The following is a 20,097-nucleotide window of genomic DNA, read 5'->3' as shown; positions in this document are numbered from 1 at the left end:
GAGCGGAGCCAACAGTGAGTGCGGCCGGCTCAGGGCAGGCGTGAGGCTTCTGACCGGTGTCCTCACCTTCTCCTTGGGCCGTGGTGGTCTGGAGCCATTTGGCCTAGAGGGGAACGTGATCCATCTGGTCAGTCCGCCGCCTGACCCACAGGGGCTGTGGGGAAGCACCCCCGGGGATTCCGTCCTTTACAGGCCCCCAGACGCGCTGGGGCACGGTCCACCAGCTTCCGCAGCCCTCACTGCCTGGCACCCTCATGTGGAGCTCAGGGAGGAGTCAGGAGTTTCCTGGCTCGTGCCCAAGTCAGACCCCGCAGAGAGGGGGCCTGCTGGGCAAGAAGGGACGTGTCAGGCCCCCTTCAGTGTCAGGCTGACCCGTGGGGGGTGTCGGGTATGCCGGCGAACTCTGCTGGAGCCCACGTGCGTTTCACAGCTGCTCTGCTCAGCTGACCTGCGCGGCCCCCCACACATCTCGGGGCCTGCGGGCTCTGAGTTCAGAGGAAGGTGGGGGCCAGCGTGTGCCCGCTCCTGGGACCTCCCCTAGGTTGTGAGGCCCCCCCTGAGCAGATAGGACGCCTCTGCGAGCGCACCTCTGGCTTTGTCCTGTGCAGTCCACTTTTTTTGCGTACACGTGAGGTTGGCACTTCTCCGTTTGGCGTCGGTCTCGCATTCTGGGAGTGGATTAAACCGCTCGCACAGAGCGACTCCAGAGCTGATCGGCACACACTGCTGGAGCCACGCACGCACCGCAAACTCGCTTTTGTTACTGTTACACGTATGTCTTGTTTATCCACAGTGGGTTTTTTTGTTTTTGTTTTTTCCCAAATGCAGGGAAGCACAGTTCTGACATTAATTGCCTAGGATGTGTGGAACCACCTAGCGTGGCTCAGAGAGTTGTGTCTGCTCTCGTCTGGCTCAGCCTGTACCCTTCGTTTTCTCTTCTGCCACCCAGTTCTTATGTCCTTGGCCTTGTGGTCCTGCGTGGCTTGACCTGGAGCAGTGCCCCCTCACGTCCCCGAGCACCTTGGCTCCTGGCGGTCTCTGCTTTCAGCTCTTTTTGGTGGCCCTCCAAACAGTGGCCCCTTACTGCACAGTGGGCCAGGTGCTTCTCCATTTCCTGCTGCTGACACTTGGCCAGGGTGCAGCCTGGCTCTGCCACGGACACTGGGTGCTGTCCAGAGGGGACGGGAGAGGCCCTCAGCTTCACTTGTCATGCAGAGACAGCTGAGTGCTGGGTTTGGAGCTGAGCTGACCAGGGAGTCTCTTGAGGCAGCAGCACAGCCTCCGTGGGGCTCTTGGGTTGATGGGGTGCCCCGAGCTTCAGTTAATGGTTTTTAACTTTTATTGGGTTGAGTAACTTTTTGATGTGTGGTTCCCAGACTTGTCTTCACATTAGAAATACCTGAGATCTTTTAAATGCAGCGAGTCCTCACTTACATCATAATAGGGTCTCAGAGACTGACTTTACGTGAAACGACATGTAACGAAACCAGTTGTGCCAGAGGCTGACGACGTGACCAAAGGCTATGTTCCTGCGGCACGTTTCCGGCCACCGGACATCACCCAGCTCTACATAAGACCCCAAACGCTTCTGATGTGAAACACAAAGCAAGGGTGAGGTCTGCAGACATTTAGGAAAGATGAAGGCAGACGAGGACGATGACTCTCTTTCCCCGCCGCTTCCGGTTCAGGGCTGCGGGGGCCGAGCCCCTGCCGGAGCTCGGGGTGCAAGGGGGGCCCTGCCCTGCTCAGACCGTCCTCCCGTCACTGGACAGTCTGAGCATTCAGTCACCCCCACGGGCACATCTCTGGGACATGAGAGGAACCCGCACAGATGTGGGGAGACCACACACGCCATGGACAGGGCCCCACATAGAAGTCGGGTTTTTTCGTAGCGTTATAATGAAAGGAAGTTTAAGAAAACGATGTTATTGGGGACCTGCTGTATTCTGAAGTGCCAGCCACACTCCAGGCCAATGGCCTCAGGCTCTGTGGTCTCAGCCAGTGGTCCGTTAGCAGTCTCAGACTATTCCGGTGGAGAGCAGACCCCGCTCGTGTGAAGAATGGGAGGTCTTGCCCTGGGCCTCCTCGTCCTTCTACTTGTGGGATGGCTGGTCGGATATTTAGGGGCTTTAGACCTGTTGGTCACCGGTGCATTGCAGTTGATTCTGAGTCCCAGGTGTGTCCCCTTCTGTGTGCTTAAGTCAACAGGGTCAAGGACCAGTACAAGGTGTCTGTGCGCATCCCTCCAGACAGCGAGAAGAGCAGCCTGGTCCGCATCGAGGGCGACCCACAGGGCGTGCGGCAGGCCAAGCGGGAGCTGCTGGACCTCGCCTCCCGCATGGTACGCCCAGCAGTCCTGCTGTGGAGGCCCACCCCGCCTGTTGGGCGCCTCTGTAGAGCACCATCTCTGTCACTGTCGCGTGCAGTCGTGGGAGTGGAAGTCACCAGGTCTTCTGCTGGGCCGCTGTGGTGCTGGCAGGCAGGGGCAGCGGAGCTCAGCCTCAGCCAGACCCTAGAGCCCCTGATGCCTGAGCACCAGCCACAGGCATCACGATAGACTTTTCTGGATTCTTAAAACACACACCCGGGTGTCACTGGTGCATCCGAGGTGAAGAGTCACTGCTGTGAGTTATCTCAAATGGCAACGGGGGTGTGTGCGGTGGGCCTTCCTTCCCCGTCCCCAATGGTAGCACTCCCCCGAGTCACAGCAGCGAGTCTGCACCTGGGTTGCACGTGGAGCACCTTCGAATCCAAATGCGTCTGGTGCCGTGTGAGTGCACCTTGCTCAGCGTGACGTGTGCAGACTGCCAGGAAAGGCCGGGGCCGTGCGGCGCATTCTGCTGTCGTCACCTGGCCTTCTCGCTCCGTCCCGCACCAGTGCTGTTCCTGGGGTTGCAGATCAGGGGCCCAGTGTACAGTCCTGACTCTTTTTCTCAGCCATAATCCATGGCGTGGTACGGCCTCCTGCGGCTGCCCTCTGGCCGTGTCTGAGCTCACTCTGCCCCGTGTCTTGGGTTCTCATCGTGACCGTCCTGGTCCCTGGTTCTGGGGTGTCCTGTTACTACATTCTGGACCTCGATTCCTCTGTCAGTTGGAGGCCGGTCTGGTCTGGAACCTCCTGGGGCTCTTTAACATGTCTGGCGGCTGATGGTCCTCTGGGGAGGCTGAAGAACACGTGGGTTCAGTGCCCTGTGTTGAGCCGTCCTTTTTCTTAATAACGCGTACTGGACGTGTGCGGGGGGAGAGGGGTCATCCCTGCTCTGCACAGTACCAGCCGCGGGGTCTGCTTCCAGTTCCAGCCGAAATGCTGAGCCGCTCTGGGGACTGTGGCTCCTGCAGTAGCAGTTGTCAGCTAAAGCTCCTACTCTGCTCAGAAGAGTGACACACTTGCAGTGTGACACTCCCGGCCAGGGACACCCAGGGGTGCTACACAGACACACTTGGGCACCACCTCACCGGCTGTGAGGGGCATTGCCCACCTGGCTCGTGGTGCGTGACGTCACCCCCTGCGTCGTGCGTGGGGGGGCATTGCCCACCTGGCTCATGGTGCGTGACGTCACCCCTGCGTCGTGTGTTCAGGAAAACGAGCGCACCAAGGACCTGGTCATCGAGCAGAGGTTTCATCGCACCATCATCGGGCAGAAGGGCGAGCGGATCCGTGAGATCCGGGACAAGTTCCCAGAGGTACAGTTTTCCACAGGCGTGTGTGCCTCAGCCCGCACGGGTGGTCTGGTGGGCATTGGGAGCACGCGGTTATCGGAGTTCTTCCCAGCATCTGGACTTGGCCTCTCGATGATTTCTTCTAGGTTATCATCAACTTTCCAGACCCAGCACAAAAAAGTGATATTGTCCAACTGAGAGGGCCTAAGAATGAAGTTGAGAAATGCACAAAGTACATGCAGAAGATGGTGGCGGATTTGGTAGGGGACATTTTCCATCCTTTGTTGTGTGACAGTGTTGCAGACAGCGTGAGAGATGTGTACCCTCAGAACCCCTGCCTCGGGGAGCACGCTCCGGTGCCGGGTGGGTCTGCTGTCTTGGAGACTTGAGACAAAGTACCAATGCCATTTCTTAGCGGTTGAGGTTTAGATGGCAGACACTGTTCCCACTTGAGTATTCTGTGGAATTCCGGTGGGGAGGGCCCCCCTCCCCGTGCCAGCTCCCTTGTTCCCTGAGGGTCTGTCTTTCCCCTAGGGAGAGGTGTGTCCCAGGAGTCACATAGCGGTTCCTTTCCTCAAGCCTGGCACAGAGGGGGCGAGTGACGGGCAGGCTGCAGCTGGCCTCACGCACCTCATGGTTCTCACGGGGTGTGCCCTAGGCTCGTGACCGCCCGAGAGGGGACAGGGAGGGCCTCCCGGCACCGGGCTTGCGTGCACTGCCCTGCATGCCGGCGTTCCTGAGAGGCAGGTCTGTTGTGTTCTGAGCCTGGCGTCCCGGCCTCTGTCCGTCCCTAAGCAACCACCATCCCAGGTGTGGCATGGATGACTCTTTAACCTAGAGCATTGGTCGAGAGCGCCCGGCCAAACCTGATCGCTTCTGGATCGTGGACCCTGCATCCAAGATGGCAGGTTCTGTGGCTACTAAAGGGGCTTTGCCTCTTGTCAGCTCCAGCGGGCTGGGTTGGGCAGTTGTCTCACCCGTCCTGTGGCAGACAGACCCCCCAGCCAGGAGAGAGCAGCGGACGGGGACCTGTTCAGGAGCAGAGTCCTGTCGTTTGATGCTGCCCTTGGGACAGAAGGGCCATCTCGCTCTGTGGCGTGACTGGGGACTGGTCCGTCGCTCTCGTCCCTAAGGTGGAGAACAGCTACTCGATCTCGGTTCCGATCTTCAAGCAGTTCCACAAGAACATCATCGGGAAAGGAGGCGCAAACATCAAGAAGGTGACAGCTCAGCCTGCCTCGCAGCCCTGGGCGCCCTGGGCACCCTGTGCGGGGTCTGCAGGCGGGAGCCATCCTTCCCAGCCCTGGGCGCCCCACCCCGGCCTTGCTGCTGCTCGGGGCCTCACGCTTGCCTCTGTCACAGATCCGAGAGGAAAGCAACACCAAGATCGATCTCCCAGCGGAGAACAGCAACTCTGAGACCATCGTCATCACAGGCAAGCGGGCCAACTGTGAGGCCGCCCGGAGCCGCATCCTGTCCATCCAGAAAGACCTGGTAATGGGGAGCTGCAGGGCAGGGCGGGGGCGCGCGCGCCGGGCGGGGCGGGGCCTCGCTCCACGCTGGGAGGAAGCTGCCTGCACTGGCCTGTGGTCCCGAGCAGTCGCCGTGGCCTTGGACTCGGACGTCGCGGTCCCAAAGGCCTCACCGCCGCCTCAGCTTTTGAAAACGTGTGAGGTGTGCGGCCGGATGAGTTTGGGCAGGAGTGTGTGTCCGTGGAGTCCCCTCCCCCACCGGGATGACAGATGTATCTGTCATCCCCCAAATTGCTTTGTACCCCCTTTTAACACCTCCGTCCCACTTGCTGCCAGCTTCCCTGCTCTCCGCAGCCAGCCCCTCAGCTGCCTTGTCTGCGTCGTGTGGAGAAATCGTAGCGCCCACTCGCCTGAGTCTAGCTGCTCTCATCTGCGTGGTTGTGTCGAGTCAACCGTGTTGTCACGTGTATCAGTTCTTCGTTTTTTGAGACATAATTGACATGGGACGTTATTTTCAGGTGTGCGGTGTGATGGTCCCATGTTTGTGTATGTTGGGAAACGGTCATCACAGTGAGTGTTGTCAACAGCTGTCACCACCCACAGTTACGTTTTTTCCTCATGATGTGACAGTTAAGATCTCTCCCAGCATCTCTGAAATAGTGCAGAGTTGCCGACCAGCGCAGCCCCCTCGCCGTCCCTCACACCGTGGCCTTACTCAGTTTACAGCCGGAAGTCTGTGCCTTTGACCCCGTCCCCCGTTTCACCCGCCCCCACCTCCCGCCACCATCGTTTTGTTCTCCGTGAGCTTGGTTTTCTTATGCGTCATTTTTTTTTATTGCTGGGTAATATTTCACTGCGTGGCTAGATCGTGTTTCTAGTTTGTGTTTTTCCAAGGGTTTTTGTTTTGTCTAAGTTGTTGAATTTATTAGCATATTTTCATAATGTTCTCGTATTTTTCTTTACTCTTTGTAGTAATGTCATCTCTTTCATTCCTAATGTACATGATTTGCATCTTTATAAAATGACTTCCTTTTATCCCTGGTAATATTTTTTGCTCCAAAACCTACTTTTATGTTAAAGTGGGTTTCTTTTAGGCAGCTTGTTTTTCTGGTCATTCTGATAATTCTGCCTTTTAAATTGAGGTGTTTACACTTAATTTCATTAGTGGTTATGCTGCATTACACGTTTTTTATAACACATACTTAATTACATTCAATGAGATTGTTTTTTTCACTTTTAAATTTGTGGTGAAACGTGTGTAAAGTTTGCCATCTTAACCGTCTCTAAGCGTGCGGATCAGCGTCAGTCACGTCCACATGCAGCCGTCACCGCGACCGCCATCTCCGGAATGTGCTGCTCGCGCTGCACCCTGTGCAGCCCGGGGCCGCCTCGCCGGAGGGCGTTGCACGCTTGGGCTGAGTCCGTCTGGCTCTCGGTGCTCCTGTGTCCTTTGCGCTTTGTTCTCTCTTTCTGCCTTTTGGATCGAACGTTTTCGTTGCTTTTATCTCCATTTTCGGCTTGTCATAACTATTTTGGTGGTAGCTTTGGGTGTTCAGTGTACCTCTTAAACTTGGAGTCAAGCGACGTTATGCTACCCAAACCCCGGGCAACCACTGATCTCGTACGTGTCCACGGTGCTGGCTTTTCCGGGCTGTCCCAGCGGAGTCTCACAGATGGCCTCTTTCTCTTTGTAATAAGTAGTAAGATGGGTCACATGACAAGCGTGTGTTTAATTTTATAAGAAATTGCTGGCCCGTGCCCCCGAGTGGCCGCACCGTTGTGTGTTGCCGGCAGCCGGAGCAGGAGCCCCTGCGGCTCGTGCGCCCTGGTCGCCCCCTGTCCCTTTCCGTCCTGGGGGCCTCGCTTCCGTCTTCGCACTCAGGTCGTTTCTGACGGGACAGCTGCCACTGCCCTGCGCTTTGCTCGTCTGCTCACACCGGCCTCTCCCTCCGGCTGTGTTTATGGCCGTCTCACCAGCTTTGAACAAGTTACGACATGTCTTGGTATAGTTTTCGTTGTTTCTTTGCTTGGAGTTCATTGAACTTCGTGGATACGTGACTTTGGAGTTGTCATTGAATCTGGGCGACTGGGGCCTCTTTCTTCCTCAGCTCTTCCCGTCCTCCCCCTCAGGGGCTCGTTCTGAGTGTCGGCCGTGCGGGCCGTCCTGCCGTTCACTGACGCTGCTTCTTTGGGTGAGGAGGAAGGGTGCTGTGTCTTTCTCCATGAGTTTCTTTAAATTCATTAATTTTCTGCAGTCTATATATAATCTGCCTGTAATCCTGTCTGGTATATTTTCCATTTTAGACACTGTTTTCACCTGTAGAAGTTCAATTTGAATCTTTTATTTTTATGCGTAATGTGTTCAGTCTTTTGCTTTGGCTTCTTGACCACAATCAGGATGGTGAACATCACCTGTTGGGTTCCTTGGCCCACCTTTTCTAACACCTGTCGTTCCTGGCTGGGTTTGCGTTTTCTCCTCCTCCTGGGTGGTTTTTTCATTTTGTCGGCCAGACGTGAAGCTTGCTGTGGCGGGTGCTGGACACATCTGTGTTCCTATAGATGTCTCTGTGCTTTCGGTCACTTCAGAACGATTAGCTTTTTCTGGACGTGCTTTTAAGGCTTGTTAGGTGGGTTTCTGCTTGTGTGTAGTCCACGGCTGGTCATTTCCCGCTACAAGGTGAGACCCCTCTGGGTACTGTGCCTAGCGTCCCATGAACGGGGACAGCTGACCGAGCTACAGTCCTTGTGTCCTCTCGTCCTTCCAGCCGTCTTTCCCTGGCCCAGGCAGTCTCCCTACGTGCGTCAGCGCGGGAGCTTCTCTCCACGCCATCTTTTCTTGGGCTCTGACCCGCCACCCCCAGGCACTTGGTCTCCCTGGACTATCAGCTCTTTGTCCTGGGCGCAGGAGCACAGCCAGGGGCAGCACGGAGCCCGCCTGTGGTCGGTGTCATGTGGGAGGTAAACTTGGTCGCTGGTGTCACTGTGACTGGAGACAGAGTCCTCGCTTACAGGGCTTCAGTGGGAGAGGTTGGCCAGAGCCCTCAGACCGACCTCTGCTGCCAGCGCCGCAGGTGGGCTGAAGAAGCGAAGCACTGGTTTACGGTCTGAGTCCACGGCCACCGTCCTGCGCGGTGCGCGTGCCCTCCACGCACGTCCACACCTGCACGAGGCCCCGGGCCCTCTGCTCTAGCCCTTCCTGGCCACACGCAAACATGGCTCCCTCATGCCGCATGTGATTCCAGGCCAACATAACCGAGGCGGAGGTCTCGATCCCGGCCAAGCTGCATAACTCCCTCATCGGCACGAAGGGCCGCCTGATCCGCGCCATCATGGAGGAGTGTGGCGGGGTCCACATCCACTTCCCTGTGGAGGGGTCGGGCAGTGACACGGTTGTCATCAGGGGCCCCTCCTCGGACGTGGAGAAGGCCAAGAGACAGCTCCTACACCTGGCAGAGGAGAAGGTGAGTCCCGCGGGGGGCGGGGTGGGGTGGGCAACGTGTCTGTCCTCGAGACAGACGTCTGTCCTCTCGGTGGCGCACAGCCCGGCCCCACGCTCCCTTTCTTCCTGGCAGGCCCAGGAGCTCCTCGTCCCCTTCCCATCGCTTGCATCTAGCCTTCGCTGAAGGGCTTTCCACACACAACAGAGGAAGTTTGCTGTTCGGCCTGTTAGTTTTGTGGTTTCTTTTTTAAAAGTATGATTTATCTAAAGTGCGTAGTCTGGCTTTTGGTGAACATACATTCATGTACTGCCACATGAGGGCAGTGAAAATGTTTTGACCCCTCAAGATTCTTCGTTTGTCACAGCCCATCTGCGGGTCTGTTTCTGGACCGTTAAGTCTCAGCGACACCACAAGGCCAGAATAGCTAGCTTTATGGCAGGGTCCCCAAGCCTCGGGCTGGTTTAGTCCATGGCCTGTTAGGAACCGAGCAGCACAGCAGGAGGTGAGTGGCAGGCGAGCGAGCGAAGCTCCATCTGCATCTGCAGCCGCTCCCCAGCGCCGGCATCACCGCCTCAGCTCTGCCGCAGATCCTCAGGCGTTAGATGCTCCTACGAGCACCGGTCCCTGGTGCCACAAAGGTTGGGGGCCGCTGCTTTGTGAGACATCTGGCGAGTCCTTGAGTTTTGTGCTCTTTAAAATTCTTTTGGCTGTTCCAGATCTTGCCTTTCCAAAAGCATTTTTGGAACCAGCTTGTCGAATGCTAGGAGGAAGAAAATCCTGCTTGGATTTTGATTGGTGTAGTTGAAGCTAAAGATCAAATTGGGGAAAATTGAGATCTCAGCAGTTCTCAATCTTTGTCTGTATTTCATTCTTTTAAGTCTGACTTTTTTTTTTTGGTGTTTTGTAGTTTTTAGTATGTAGATATTCACATTTTGTTCAATTTATGTCGTTTTTTTTGGTTTCTTTTTTTTTATTTTTTTAGTGCTATTACCCATAGTATTTTGTAGCCCATTTTCATTTTCAGTTGTGGTAGCGTGTAGAAATAAATACATTTGATTTTTGAACGTGTCCAGGCTAAGGCTCACTTAATAGTTTTGGTACCTTTTCCCAGTGGTTGCTTGTGAGCCTCTTGTCTCCTGCAGCACACTCGGTCTGCGAGGGGCAGCAGCATCTTTCTTCCTGACCCGCATTCCACGCTTCCCGTCCCCCTGCATCACTTGGACTCCCGTGTGTGGAGTGTCAGCGGTGGGAGCGGATGGCCTCGCCCTGCTGTGAACTTGGGGACGTGCTCAGCCCTTGAGCGTCAAGGGCGCCCGGTGCTGGGCCTTCTGCGGTGTCCTTTATCAGGCTGAGGGCGCGCCCTTCTGTCCCTAGTTTGCTGAGGCTTCATGCTGCAGATGGGTGTTGAGTTTGGTCAAAGGTTTTTTTCCTGCATTTATTGACATGATCACAGGGGCGGTTTTTTGGTTTTTTGGTTTTTTGGTTTTTTTAACATATGTATTAGATTGACTTTTTTTCTCTTTTTTAAAGTTTCACCAATCTCGCAGCTTGGGGGTGAGCCCCACCTGGTTCTGACGTGTTACCCTTTTCCATTTTGCTGGGTTGGGCCTGCCTCACTTGTTAGCTTTCTGCAGGGCCGCTGCTGGCGAGGGCCTCGTGTCTGAGGGTAGGAGAGTCTCTTGGCGCCCTGTGAAAGCAGCACTGAAAAGGTGACAGAATCTACTGTTCCCTGCCCGTGCTGGCACGCCAGCTCTCCCCATGTCTGGGGTCAAGCTTGACAGGAGGAGGGAGAGAGCGTGCACTGTGGGTCTGCGTGGGTCTGGAGGGGTGTGGTCCCGTGTGCCCCCGTGTGCCTTCCAGATGGATCTGCCGGAGGAGCTGGCATCCGCAACGCGATCCCCATGTCCGGCCTTTCCTGGGCCCTGGTTTCTTGGTATCAGCTGAGGACCGTGCTCAACTAGGGTCTCTGAGCTTGAAGTGGGGGCGCAGCTGGCCCTGCACCCCCCTGGAGCACCCGTAAAGGCAGGGCTGGAGGGCGCGCTCTGTGTGTGTTCTAAGTCTGCGTGCTCTGAGCCGCGTGGGCCTCTCTTGTCGCGGTGGAGGGAAGTATGAGGACAGTCTGGGTGGCCAGTGTCTCTTTTGGTGCCACTTGAGTAGCCCCACTTGGTGACAGTGTGAGATAAGTCCTACGCCATGCTGTTGTCCCCTAGGCCCTCCTGTTTACCTGCGCCAGGGGCTGGGCAGGTGGCAGCGGGCCAATGTGTGGCCTTGGTTTCTGCAGCAAACCAGGAGTTTCACCGCCGACGTCCGCGCCAAGCCGGAGTACCACAAGTTCCTCATCGGCAAAGGGGGCGGCAAGATTCGCAAGGTGCGCGACACCACAGGGGCCCGCATCATATTCCCAACAGCTGAGGACAAGGACCAGGATCTGATCACCATCATGGGAAAAGAGGATGCGGTCAGGGAGGCCCAGAAGGAGCTGGAGGCCCTGATCCAGAACCTGGTGAGACCCAGCAGCCCAGAGCCCCAAGCCCAGCGAGGCCGAGCCACAGCCGCCTGCGCCTCGTGGCATGGCCAGCGGGCCCTTGACCGCCCTTCCCTTCCCCTGACGCCACAGGATAACGTGGTCGAAGACTGCATGCTGGTGGACCCCAAGCACCACCGTCATTTTGTCATCCGAAGAGGCCAGGTTCTGCGCGAGATTGCTGAGGAGTACGGTGGGGTGATGGTTAGCTTCCCGCGCTCCGGCACACAGAGCGACAAAGTCACCCTCAAGGGCGCCAAGGACTGTGTGGAGGCGGCCAAGAAGCGCATCCAGGAGATCATCGAGGACTTGGTTGGTGCCAGGGAGCTTGGCGTGCTTCTCGGGCACAGCGGCGGGAGGGCGCCCCGTTTGTCCCATCGGGCCCCACTCGCCAGGTTGCCTTTCTCACAGTCCAGCAGCCTCCCCCTGCCGGGCCACGAGGAGCTGCCTTCACAAGCAGCTTACTGTTCAGTTTACGAATGCACGGCATGTCCGGGGGAGCCAGCTTCCCGCTCTCCTCTCCTCCTCCAGGGAGAAGGAAATAGGTTGAAGGAGAGGGGGTCACAGCGCGTCCAGGGGGGCCACAGCAACCGTGCTGCTTCTCCATCCAGCCTCGGAGAGCTTCGCTCTTGCCCCGCTCCCCACGGCCCCCTGCTGCCGCCTCGGAGGCGCTTTCTCTAGCGAAGCCTGATGGCTCCTTGTGGAGTCAGAGCCGCAGCGTCCCAGTGTCCCTTTCCTGGGACTGATGTGGCCCCCTGTCCGCTTGGAGGGAAATCAGCGTCGTTAGATTCGAATTCCCAGTGGGAGCCGGCACCAGTGTAGTTTTGCACGGATGAGCCTTCGATACTTTGTAGCCTTCTTGGGGAGACTCCCGCCAGGCTCCCCTTTGGCCCTGCCCTGTGCCCTTCCTCTGCCCCATCACACGTGGGGCTCTGGGTTCCACTTGGGGAAAAAGGGGCGTCTGCGAGCTTGGTCGTGGCGTGAGTGTGAATTGACCACGAGCGGTTAACCTTCGCCTCTGTGTTTTCCCGTCATGCCGCACCTCCCCCAGGAAGCCCAAGTGACCATGGAGTGTGCCATACCCCAGAAATTCCATCGATCCGTCATGGGTCCCAAAGGGTCCAGAATCCAGCAGATCACACGGGACTATAATGTTCAGATTAAGTTCCCGGACAGAGAGGAGAATCCAGGTGGGTCTGCAGTGAGCTCCGTGCCGCTTGGGAAGTGGGAGGTGAGGCGGTCCCGACCTGGGGTGAGGTAGGCACAGGTGGCCGTGGCGTCCTGGCGAAGCGCCTCCCTTCCCGGGGGTCTGAGCTCGGGCTCACGCCTCGTCTCCAGGTGAGCTTCGTCAGTCACTCCAGGGTGACCAGGCACCCTTCAGGCACCCTTCAGGCATCCTAGAGGCTCACATCTGCTGACAGAGCCAGCTGCTTACTCAGGAGCCCATGCTCGGCTCCACTGCCCACAGCCCCTGGGGAGGCCGGTGCGCCGAGGCTGCGTCTGCTTTGGCCACGGCAGCGGCCTCTCCTCTCCACTTCACCCAGAGTGGGAAGGACGGGGAGGTGACCCGTGGCAGGACTGCTGTGGGCAGAGCAACTTCGTAAATCACGTCTCCTCCTGGTCTTGATGCAAAGGTGTGTCCTGCCCTCTAGGGGGAAGTCTCAGCTGCCCATGGGGCCGAGCTCGGCGCGTGTGCCTGCCAAGCATGTGCCACGTGCCCTGGCCCCCAGTGCTCATCTGGGCCCTCGAAGCTCCTCTGTCTCTCTGGGAATGCAGGTTGTTGTGAATAGAAAACTAGCTGTCATAGGGTGTCATGTTTCACCCTTGACTGCTTACTTTTTAATTTTGATGTAATTTCATAATTAAAAGAAAAATTGCCCAGGAGTGTATGAAGACATGTTTTGTATGCTCATTATCCAAACTCACCAGTTCTCATGCTCCCTCCCCACTTCCCACACACACTCGATTTTTCTGAGGCACGCGAGTGCAGTTTTCAGACTTGCTCCTTGCCCATTGGACGGTTTTCTCAGAACGAGGGTATTCTCTTACGTCAGTTGAGGTAACTTGGGCGTGTTCATCACAATTGGTAGATCTGATTATATGACATCGTTATCAAATTCATAGTTGAAATTCAAGTTTTGCCAGCTTTAAAAGCATCCTGCAGAGCCCACCTCTTCCCCCAAATTTTAATCCAAGGTCACGATGGCAGTCCTGCCTGTTGGCATTCGCTCGTCTATGTAGCGACCGGACTCCTGGATTTCGTTTTTCGCCAGGAGCATTGTGCTGGTGTTTGTTTTGGTGAACACGCGGCCCCTGGAGCGGCCCGTGGGAGCCTGGCCGGCTGCTCCCATGCCCTGTTTCACGTCTCTTCGGGGTGCTGGCTCGCGTCCTGGCATAAGAAGCTGGTGCAGCCTTATCTCGTTCCTCCCAAATCTCTCGAGCCCCTCCCAGCGGCACCATGCCTCCTGGGCTGTCCACATGTCCATCCTCCCTCAGATGCGCGGGCCCCGCCCTCCGCCCCTGCTGCACACTGTGCATCTCACCTCGGCCTCCGAGGCAGGTAGCTTCGTGCTCCAGGAGGAAGTGGAGCGTATGCGCATGGCCTGTGCGAACTGCCCCTTCCCTCTGTCCCTAGTCCACAGCATGGAGCCGGCCGTCCAGGAGAATGGCGACGACACCGGGGAGAGCAGAGAGGCCGAGCCTGGCTCTCCCCGGAGGTGTGACATCATCGTCATCTCTGGCCGGAAGGAAAAGTGTGAAGCCGCCAAGGAAGCCCTGGAGGTACGTGGGCGGCCTGGGCGAGGTGTGGCCTCAGCGATGCTGCCTGGTGGCCACGGGCCACCGGTCACTTCAGTCCTGAGCCCTGAGCGCCTTGGCTTGCACGACAGGTGGAGGCGCTGTCTCCCTAGGACCTGGCAGCTGCCCGGGGATCGGGAGGCCGCCGAGAGCAGAGCCGATGGCTGTCATTAGCAGCAGAGTGAATGTGGCCTCTGGTCTCAGTGTCCCCTCTGGGCAGCAGGGATGTCCAGACCTGTCTCAGGCTGCTTTTGGCAGTGAGTGCTTCTTGAGTGTCACTTATGTACGTGCCGGGTGCTGCTCTGCGTGCCACCTCACCATAGCCGCAGGACGGCCGTGCACGGTGCACGGAGGCAAGTGAGGGACAGAGTTACCATGCGTCGAGGTCAAGTGCCGTGGGGGCGGTTGGGGTTTGCGGCTGACGCGGAGTGGACCAGCCAGCGTGCCTGTGCCCCTTGCCGCCGTCCCCGAGACTCTCGTGGGCTTGGATTGTAGCCCGTTCCCGACCGTGGCGAGGCCGGGAGTCGGGGCGAGCCTCTGCCTGCCAGCCGCTTCCCCTCCCCCACGCCCGACGTCCCGTTCCCTGGTTTGTCCGGTCCTGCTTCGTTGTGCTTCTGCGAGGGGCCTGCTGCAGTCAGGGGCGGAGGCCGGGGTGCGAGCGTTTGCTCTGCCAGCGTCAGCCTCAACACTGGATCCCTCATCCTGCCCCTGTGTTTCCGTGGAGCTGCAGGTGGCCTTCTCCGCCCTTGGGGGAACAGTGTGGACGGTCCTCACAGGGCTGGCTTTTCTTCGTGCCCCCTGAAGACCTGTCGCTGAGCCTGTGGTGTCACTCTGCTCGTGTTCTCAGGCCTAACTTCAACCGTCGTCCCTGCAGGCACTGGTTCCTGTCACCGTTGAAGTGGAGGTGCCCTTTGACCTTCACCGGTACATCATCGGGCAGAAGGGCAGCGGGATCCGCAAGATGATGGACGAGTTTGAGGTAATGCAGCTTCGTGAGTCCTTTCCCTGGAGAGCACACATGTGAAAGTGGAGTCCAGCCCCACTTCCTGCCCTCCTTCTCCCGAGCCCACAGGTGTGTCCCTGGCACATGCGACAGGCCGCCGATCATGACTGGCAAGCTCAGCATCAGTGGGGGCCAAATGGACACATCCTGTCCCGAAGGCCCCCCACGCACTCGGCTCTGTTCCCGTCTCCGCGCAGGTGAACATCCACGTCCCCGCACCGGAGCTGCAGTCCGACATCGTCGCCATCACAGGCCTCGCTGCGAACTTGGGCCGGGCCAAGGCCGGGCTCCTGGAGCGCGTGAGGGAGCTGCAGGCCGAGCAGGAGGACCGGGTGAGTGCCAGGCGGGCTGGCACGCACACACTCGAGGGTGGCTGGGAGTAGCCATCGTGCAGGCGGCATCTGGAGACCTTTCCTCAGGCGGCGTGAGGCGGCGTGGCTGCTTCTTATCTAGCAGCGACCACGTCCGGCCTCCCTGTCTATCAGTGGTTTCTCTAAAAGTGGACACGGGGACACATGGAGGCCGTTGTCCGAGGGGCCCCCAGCACATGCTGTGCGGCGTGGGTCGGCGTCGGGCCCCCATCCGCGCTTCCCCTGCTGCTGAGGACGGATGAGAGCCCGCCTCGCCTGTCGCCCGAGTGACGGCAGCAGCAGGCGTCTCTCCCAGGGTGCGCAGTCACGGGCTCTTCGCTGAGTGCAGGGCCCAGTGGTTGGCAGAGCTCTTGGCCCTGCGGCTGGAGCGTGTCCCCGCTGTGTGGGCACCGGCACCGGCTTTGGGGTTTGTCCTCTGGCCACAGGCGGCCAGGCTGTGTCTGCCCCTTAGCACTTTTGTTCCCTCCTCTGTGGGTGCTTCTGTACCCCGGCCCCAAAAGAACAGAGCACTTTGCCGACTGCCTCCTCAGATGCCTGTTTCACAAATAGGAGAGGAGCCAGGCGCAGGCCACCCGCACGCGGCTCCCCTCAGCTGTCCCCCAGGCCTCCCAGGGCCTCCTGAGGGGTTGTGGACATGGCTGCGGTAGCCAAGTCCCCTGGCTCTCGCTAGTAGCTGACGCTGGGATGCGGCACCGGCTGACAGGAAGGCCTTGCCTTGTTTTTGCTGCTGGGGTGACAGTGGGTGCCGTCCAGGTCCAGGTGGGGTGGGGCCGTGGACGCGTGTGACGTGCAGGTCGCGAGGGACGCGCTCCCCTCTTAGCCTCACTCGTTTGTTTCATTTTTAGGCTCTACGGAGTTTCAAGCTGAGTGTCACTGTGGACCCCAAGTACCACCCCAAAATCATTGGGAGAAAGGGGGCGGTGATCACCCAGATCCGCCTGGAGCATGACGTGAGCATCCAGTTTCCTGACAAGGACGATGGCAGCCAGGTAAGCAGCCGCTCAGGTCAGGCCCAGCACCATGCTGGGGGCAGGTGGGACTCACGTCGACCTTTGTCCTTACCTGGGAGCAGGGAGCAGGCAAACTTGTACCGCGGCAGACGGTCAGAGGCCAGGGTTCAAGGGCAGGTCTCTGACTCCGAGTTTGGCCCGGGGTCTGGCCCCATCCTGGCCCGTGCCAGTTGGGTGAGGTTTCTCTGACACGGCTGTGTCACAGTGTGGACTTGGGGCGTCGCCCACCTGGTCACTCCTCTGCAGGGTGTGTCCTTGTCGTTCCTGGGAGCTGGGCTGGGGCCTTCTTGCAGGGTTGTCCTCACAGGTGGGGACTGCAGAGGTGCCCACCGCCTTGTGTCCTCAGAGGGGAGCGGGAAGCAGCCCCGTCTCTGGACACCCCATCGCCCATCCCACAGCCCTGCCTAGCATCTCCGGGTCCTCCCTGCTCCTCTCCTCAGGCTCAGCCTCTGGGAGGTGCCGGCCCCTGGGGCACAGCCTCGTATGCGGTGAGAGCTGGTCTCTGCCGGGTCCTCCGCGGCCTTCCGCACGCCGCCCAGCACCGGAGCCGGTTCACTAGAACTTGGGGCTGTGAACCGCAGAGACCTCTATGGACTGGCCGAACCCCCTGCGTGTGTTGTGGTGGGCGCCCGCCTGCTGTGTCTGCTGCTCCCCGACCCTCTGTCTCCCTGAGCCAGTCACATGCCTGCGTCATCGTCACCAGGGAAGGGAGGCGGGCCTGCAGGTGCCGACCCGCCCTCGGCCCGCCCTCAGCCTTCCCGCTCTGCCCTTTTTTCTGTTCGCCTGTGTTTCTGAAGAACGTGTTTGTGCTGCCTTGTTTTATTTTCAACTTCGATTTTCAATTATCTTGAGAATTTAACTTCACTTCCTTTTATCTCTTTCAGCTTTTGTATACGATGACGAGTTTTTTAAAGTCATCGTTTAGTGTTTAGGCTGCTAACATCTCATGAGCCAAGTAGGGTCAAGCAGCCACATTTTTTTCGTACACAGCTTTGTCCTGTGAGACTTACGCTCCATTTGCTGTCTGTCCTGGGCCCGCGCTGTCTTGGCGACGCCTCACTGGCTGGCGCAGGTTTCTGGGCCGGCCGTGGGCCGCGGGTCAGGCTGCTGCTCTCGAGTCCCCTGGGGTTTCTCTGGCCTCTCCCAGTGGGTCTCTAAGTTCCTGCTCTTCTGGTTTTTTTCCCAGGTGTTTATTCTTGTTTTCTGGTCCTTTTTCCTTTAACGTTGTGTTCTGTTCTTTTTCTGTGGGTGTAACGTTTGCTCCTGTTCTGGAGGATGTGGCTTAGGTTGTTACCTTGTGTGTAAATTCTGTGTCTTGAATTACCCATTCGCCCTGTGAGCCTTTACGGGCCGGCGCCCTTGTGCTGTGTGTTACTCAGTAAGAGGGAGGCCCCAGGCCAGGGTACACCGTAGCTGTGGGGCGCTGTGCCCACCACGTGTCAGGCACCGTCTTCCAGGTCGTTCCATCTCCAGCAGAGACCTCTCCAGACAAAGGGCCCCGAGCCCTCACCTGCCAGTGTCTGGTCACCTTCGTTGGCAGGTGCTTTCTGTTCCTGCACGCGGCTTTTTGGTGAAGTTTGGGGGTGGGGGCGGGAGCTGAGTGGGCATCGCTAACCTGCTCTTCGAAGTCAGCCACTCGCTGTTCCTTCCCACCTCCTTTCATTCAGTGCGGAAGTTCTCTCCCCCAGGTGAGGCCAGAGCCCCTGCCCGCCCCTCCTGCCCGCGAGTCCCGGGGGCATTTTCCTTCTGACTGGATTCTCCCATCTCAGCCGCAGGACCAAATCACCATCACGGGGTACGAGAAGAACACAGAAGCCGCCCGGGACGCCATATTGAAAATCGTGGGTGAACTTGAACAGATGGTTTCTGAGGATGTCTCACTAGACCACCGTGTCCATGCCCGCATCATTGGCGCCCGCGGCAAAGCCATTCGCAAAATCATGGATGAATTCAAGGTGAGTGCCCCGCCCCGCCTGAGGACATTTGTGTCCAGTAAGTGCCCACGAGTCCCTCTCTGTGGGCTGCCGAGGGAGCACGGGGGACCATCTCCCGGCCTCAGGACCTCCTGCCTCGATCGCTGATTGTTCTCGCTGACCCACGGGGTCTCAGAGGGGAGACGTCCATGGTTTGGGTGCTTGTCCCTGAGGGGGTGAGGTCAAGCGGGTCACAGCAGGGCGTAGCATCCTGAGCACGCTCGCTCTCGGTGGGCTCTGCACCTTTGAGACACGGGTACCTCGGCTTGTTCCCTCTGCCTTGTGCGAATGGAGCTCTCTCCGTGCTCGGGGCGTCCATGTTCTGGGGACGCCCGGGGACCCAGACCCCTCCCTACGCTCGCACCAGCACGAGGCGAAGGTGCTGGCAGTGACCGTTCTCAGCCGCTGCGTGTGTGCCTTCCAGGTGGACATTCGCTTCCCACAGAGCGGGGCCCCAGACCCCAATTGTGTCACGGTGACGGGGCTGCCAGAGAATGTGGAGGAGGCCATCGACCACATCCTCAACCTGGAGGAGGAATACGTGAGTGCTGGGGTCATGTGGGGCAGCCCATGGGGGTTCTCAGGTGTGCCAGGTGCACCGAGCCCCAGATGCTGGAAATGGGTGCGCACGGTGGGAGTGCTCGTTAAGCATCCCCACTGCAGACTGACTCCCGCCCTCCCCCCGCCCCCGCCCCCACAGCTGGCCGACGTGGTGGACAGTGAGGTGCTGCAGGTCTACATGAAGCCCCCTGCCCATGAAGAGGCCAGGGCGCCGTCCAAGGGCTTCGTGGTGCGGGACGCTCCCTGGACTGCCAGCAGCAGCGAGAAGGTCAGGTGTCTTCTCCAGGGGACCCCGCCCCCATGCCCAGCGGCCGAGGTGGGGAGCCGCTAGGGGGCCACCTGAGTGCAGCCCCCTGCTGAAGCTGTGCCCTTCCTCCCACAGGCTCCTGACATGAGCAGTTCCGAGGAATTCCCCAGTTTTGGGGCTCAGGTGGCCCCCAAGACCCTCCCTTGGGGCCCCAAACGATAATGGTCAGAAAGCAGAAGCTTCTCCAGCCTGCTGACCCACGCCCCAGCACACAGTGGTTTGTCTCGACCTGACCCAGCGGCTGGACCCTCGTAAATTGTCGATACTCCCCCCTCCCCGAGGTCTCACAGTGAAGCCGGGGTGCCCGGCGCCGTGTGTGGCCGGTTCCGGGCCTGGCCAGCCCCAGCGCGTGCTCAGGACCCACCCCTGGCACCCGCGCTCCGGATGGCTCGCCATGGCGGTCAGCGCTGACCGGCAGCTCCCCGGTCCACCCAGCATGTCCGGAGAGTGCTGGCCCCCAAGCCGTGGCTGAGTCTACTTCCTGTGTCATGACCTCAGGAAATAAATTTCCTTGACTTTATAAAAGCCAAAATGTTTGCCCTCTTCCTTTCCCTCCTCCTCCCCCTTGGCTGTTGTGGAATGCAGCCCGCCCCCTTCCAGCTGCCACAAAGCCCACCTGGCCCAGACCGCGGGGTTGGGGAAGAGGCCCCGGCGTGCACACCGCGAGCACCCGGACCCGAGGAGAGCCGCAGGGTGCTGGTCAGAGGGGCAGAGGGTGACCGGGGCTCCACAGGTGCTGCAGCGTGAGGCCACATGCCTGCCATCTGGGTCCACGGGCTGCCACGGTGACGATATGGAGGGGGGTGGCCCGCCAAGCTGGGGGGGAGGGTACCTGCTCTGAGTGACGGCTGACGGTTATGTGACTTTCAGCCCTTTGCGTCTGCCCTTTCGAATGCTTCTACCTCAGCGCGTGGCAGTGACCTTACGTGTGGGTCGCTCAGACTTGGTTCAGACACGTCTGGGGTCACAGGTTTTCCACA

General features: G+C 58.8%; 1 protein-coding gene across 1 annotated transcript in view; it reads left to right on the top strand.

Annotated features, from left to right (window-relative positions):
* HDLBP (high density lipoprotein binding protein) overlaps positions 1 to 19,649 on the top strand; it is a 62,981-nt gene extending 43,332 nt beyond the window's left edge. Inside the window, exons 12-29 of the mRNA XM_025045435.1 lie at positions 4 to 14; positions 2,202 to 2,341; positions 3,580 to 3,684; positions 3,807 to 3,920; positions 4,794 to 4,880; positions 5,023 to 5,154; positions 8,375 to 8,593; positions 10,854 to 11,075; positions 11,190 to 11,408; positions 12,148 to 12,286; positions 13,732 to 13,877; positions 14,767 to 14,871; positions 15,093 to 15,227; positions 16,112 to 16,255; positions 18,046 to 18,231; positions 18,674 to 18,790; positions 18,950 to 19,078; positions 19,193 to 19,649. Coding sequence (XP_024901203.1) covers positions 4 to 14; positions 2,202 to 2,341; positions 3,580 to 3,684; positions 3,807 to 3,920; positions 4,794 to 4,880; positions 5,023 to 5,154; positions 8,375 to 8,593; positions 10,854 to 11,075; positions 11,190 to 11,408; positions 12,148 to 12,286; positions 13,732 to 13,877; positions 14,767 to 14,871; positions 15,093 to 15,227; positions 16,112 to 16,255; positions 18,046 to 18,231; positions 18,674 to 18,790; positions 18,950 to 19,078; positions 19,193 to 19,279 — 2,437 coding nt within the window. The 3' untranslated portion in view covers positions 19,280 to 19,649. The remainder of the gene's footprint in view (positions 1 to 3; positions 15 to 2,201; positions 2,342 to 3,579; positions 3,685 to 3,806; positions 3,921 to 4,793; positions 4,881 to 5,022; positions 5,155 to 8,374; positions 8,594 to 10,853; positions 11,076 to 11,189; positions 11,409 to 12,147; positions 12,287 to 13,731; positions 13,878 to 14,766; positions 14,872 to 15,092; positions 15,228 to 16,111; positions 16,256 to 18,045; positions 18,232 to 18,673; positions 18,791 to 18,949; positions 19,079 to 19,192) is intronic.
* Positions 19,650 to 20,097: the final 448 nt, after the last annotated feature.

This window comes from Pteropus alecto, unplaced genomic scaffold (genome assembly GCF_000325575.1).
Source record: "Pteropus alecto unplaced genomic scaffold, ASM32557v1 scaffold143, whole genome shotgun sequence".
In the NCBI taxonomy this organism is placed as follows: domain Eukaryota; kingdom Metazoa; phylum Chordata; class Mammalia; order Chiroptera; family Pteropodidae; genus Pteropus; species Pteropus alecto.
This window is presented reverse-complemented; position numbering and strand designations above follow the sequence as displayed.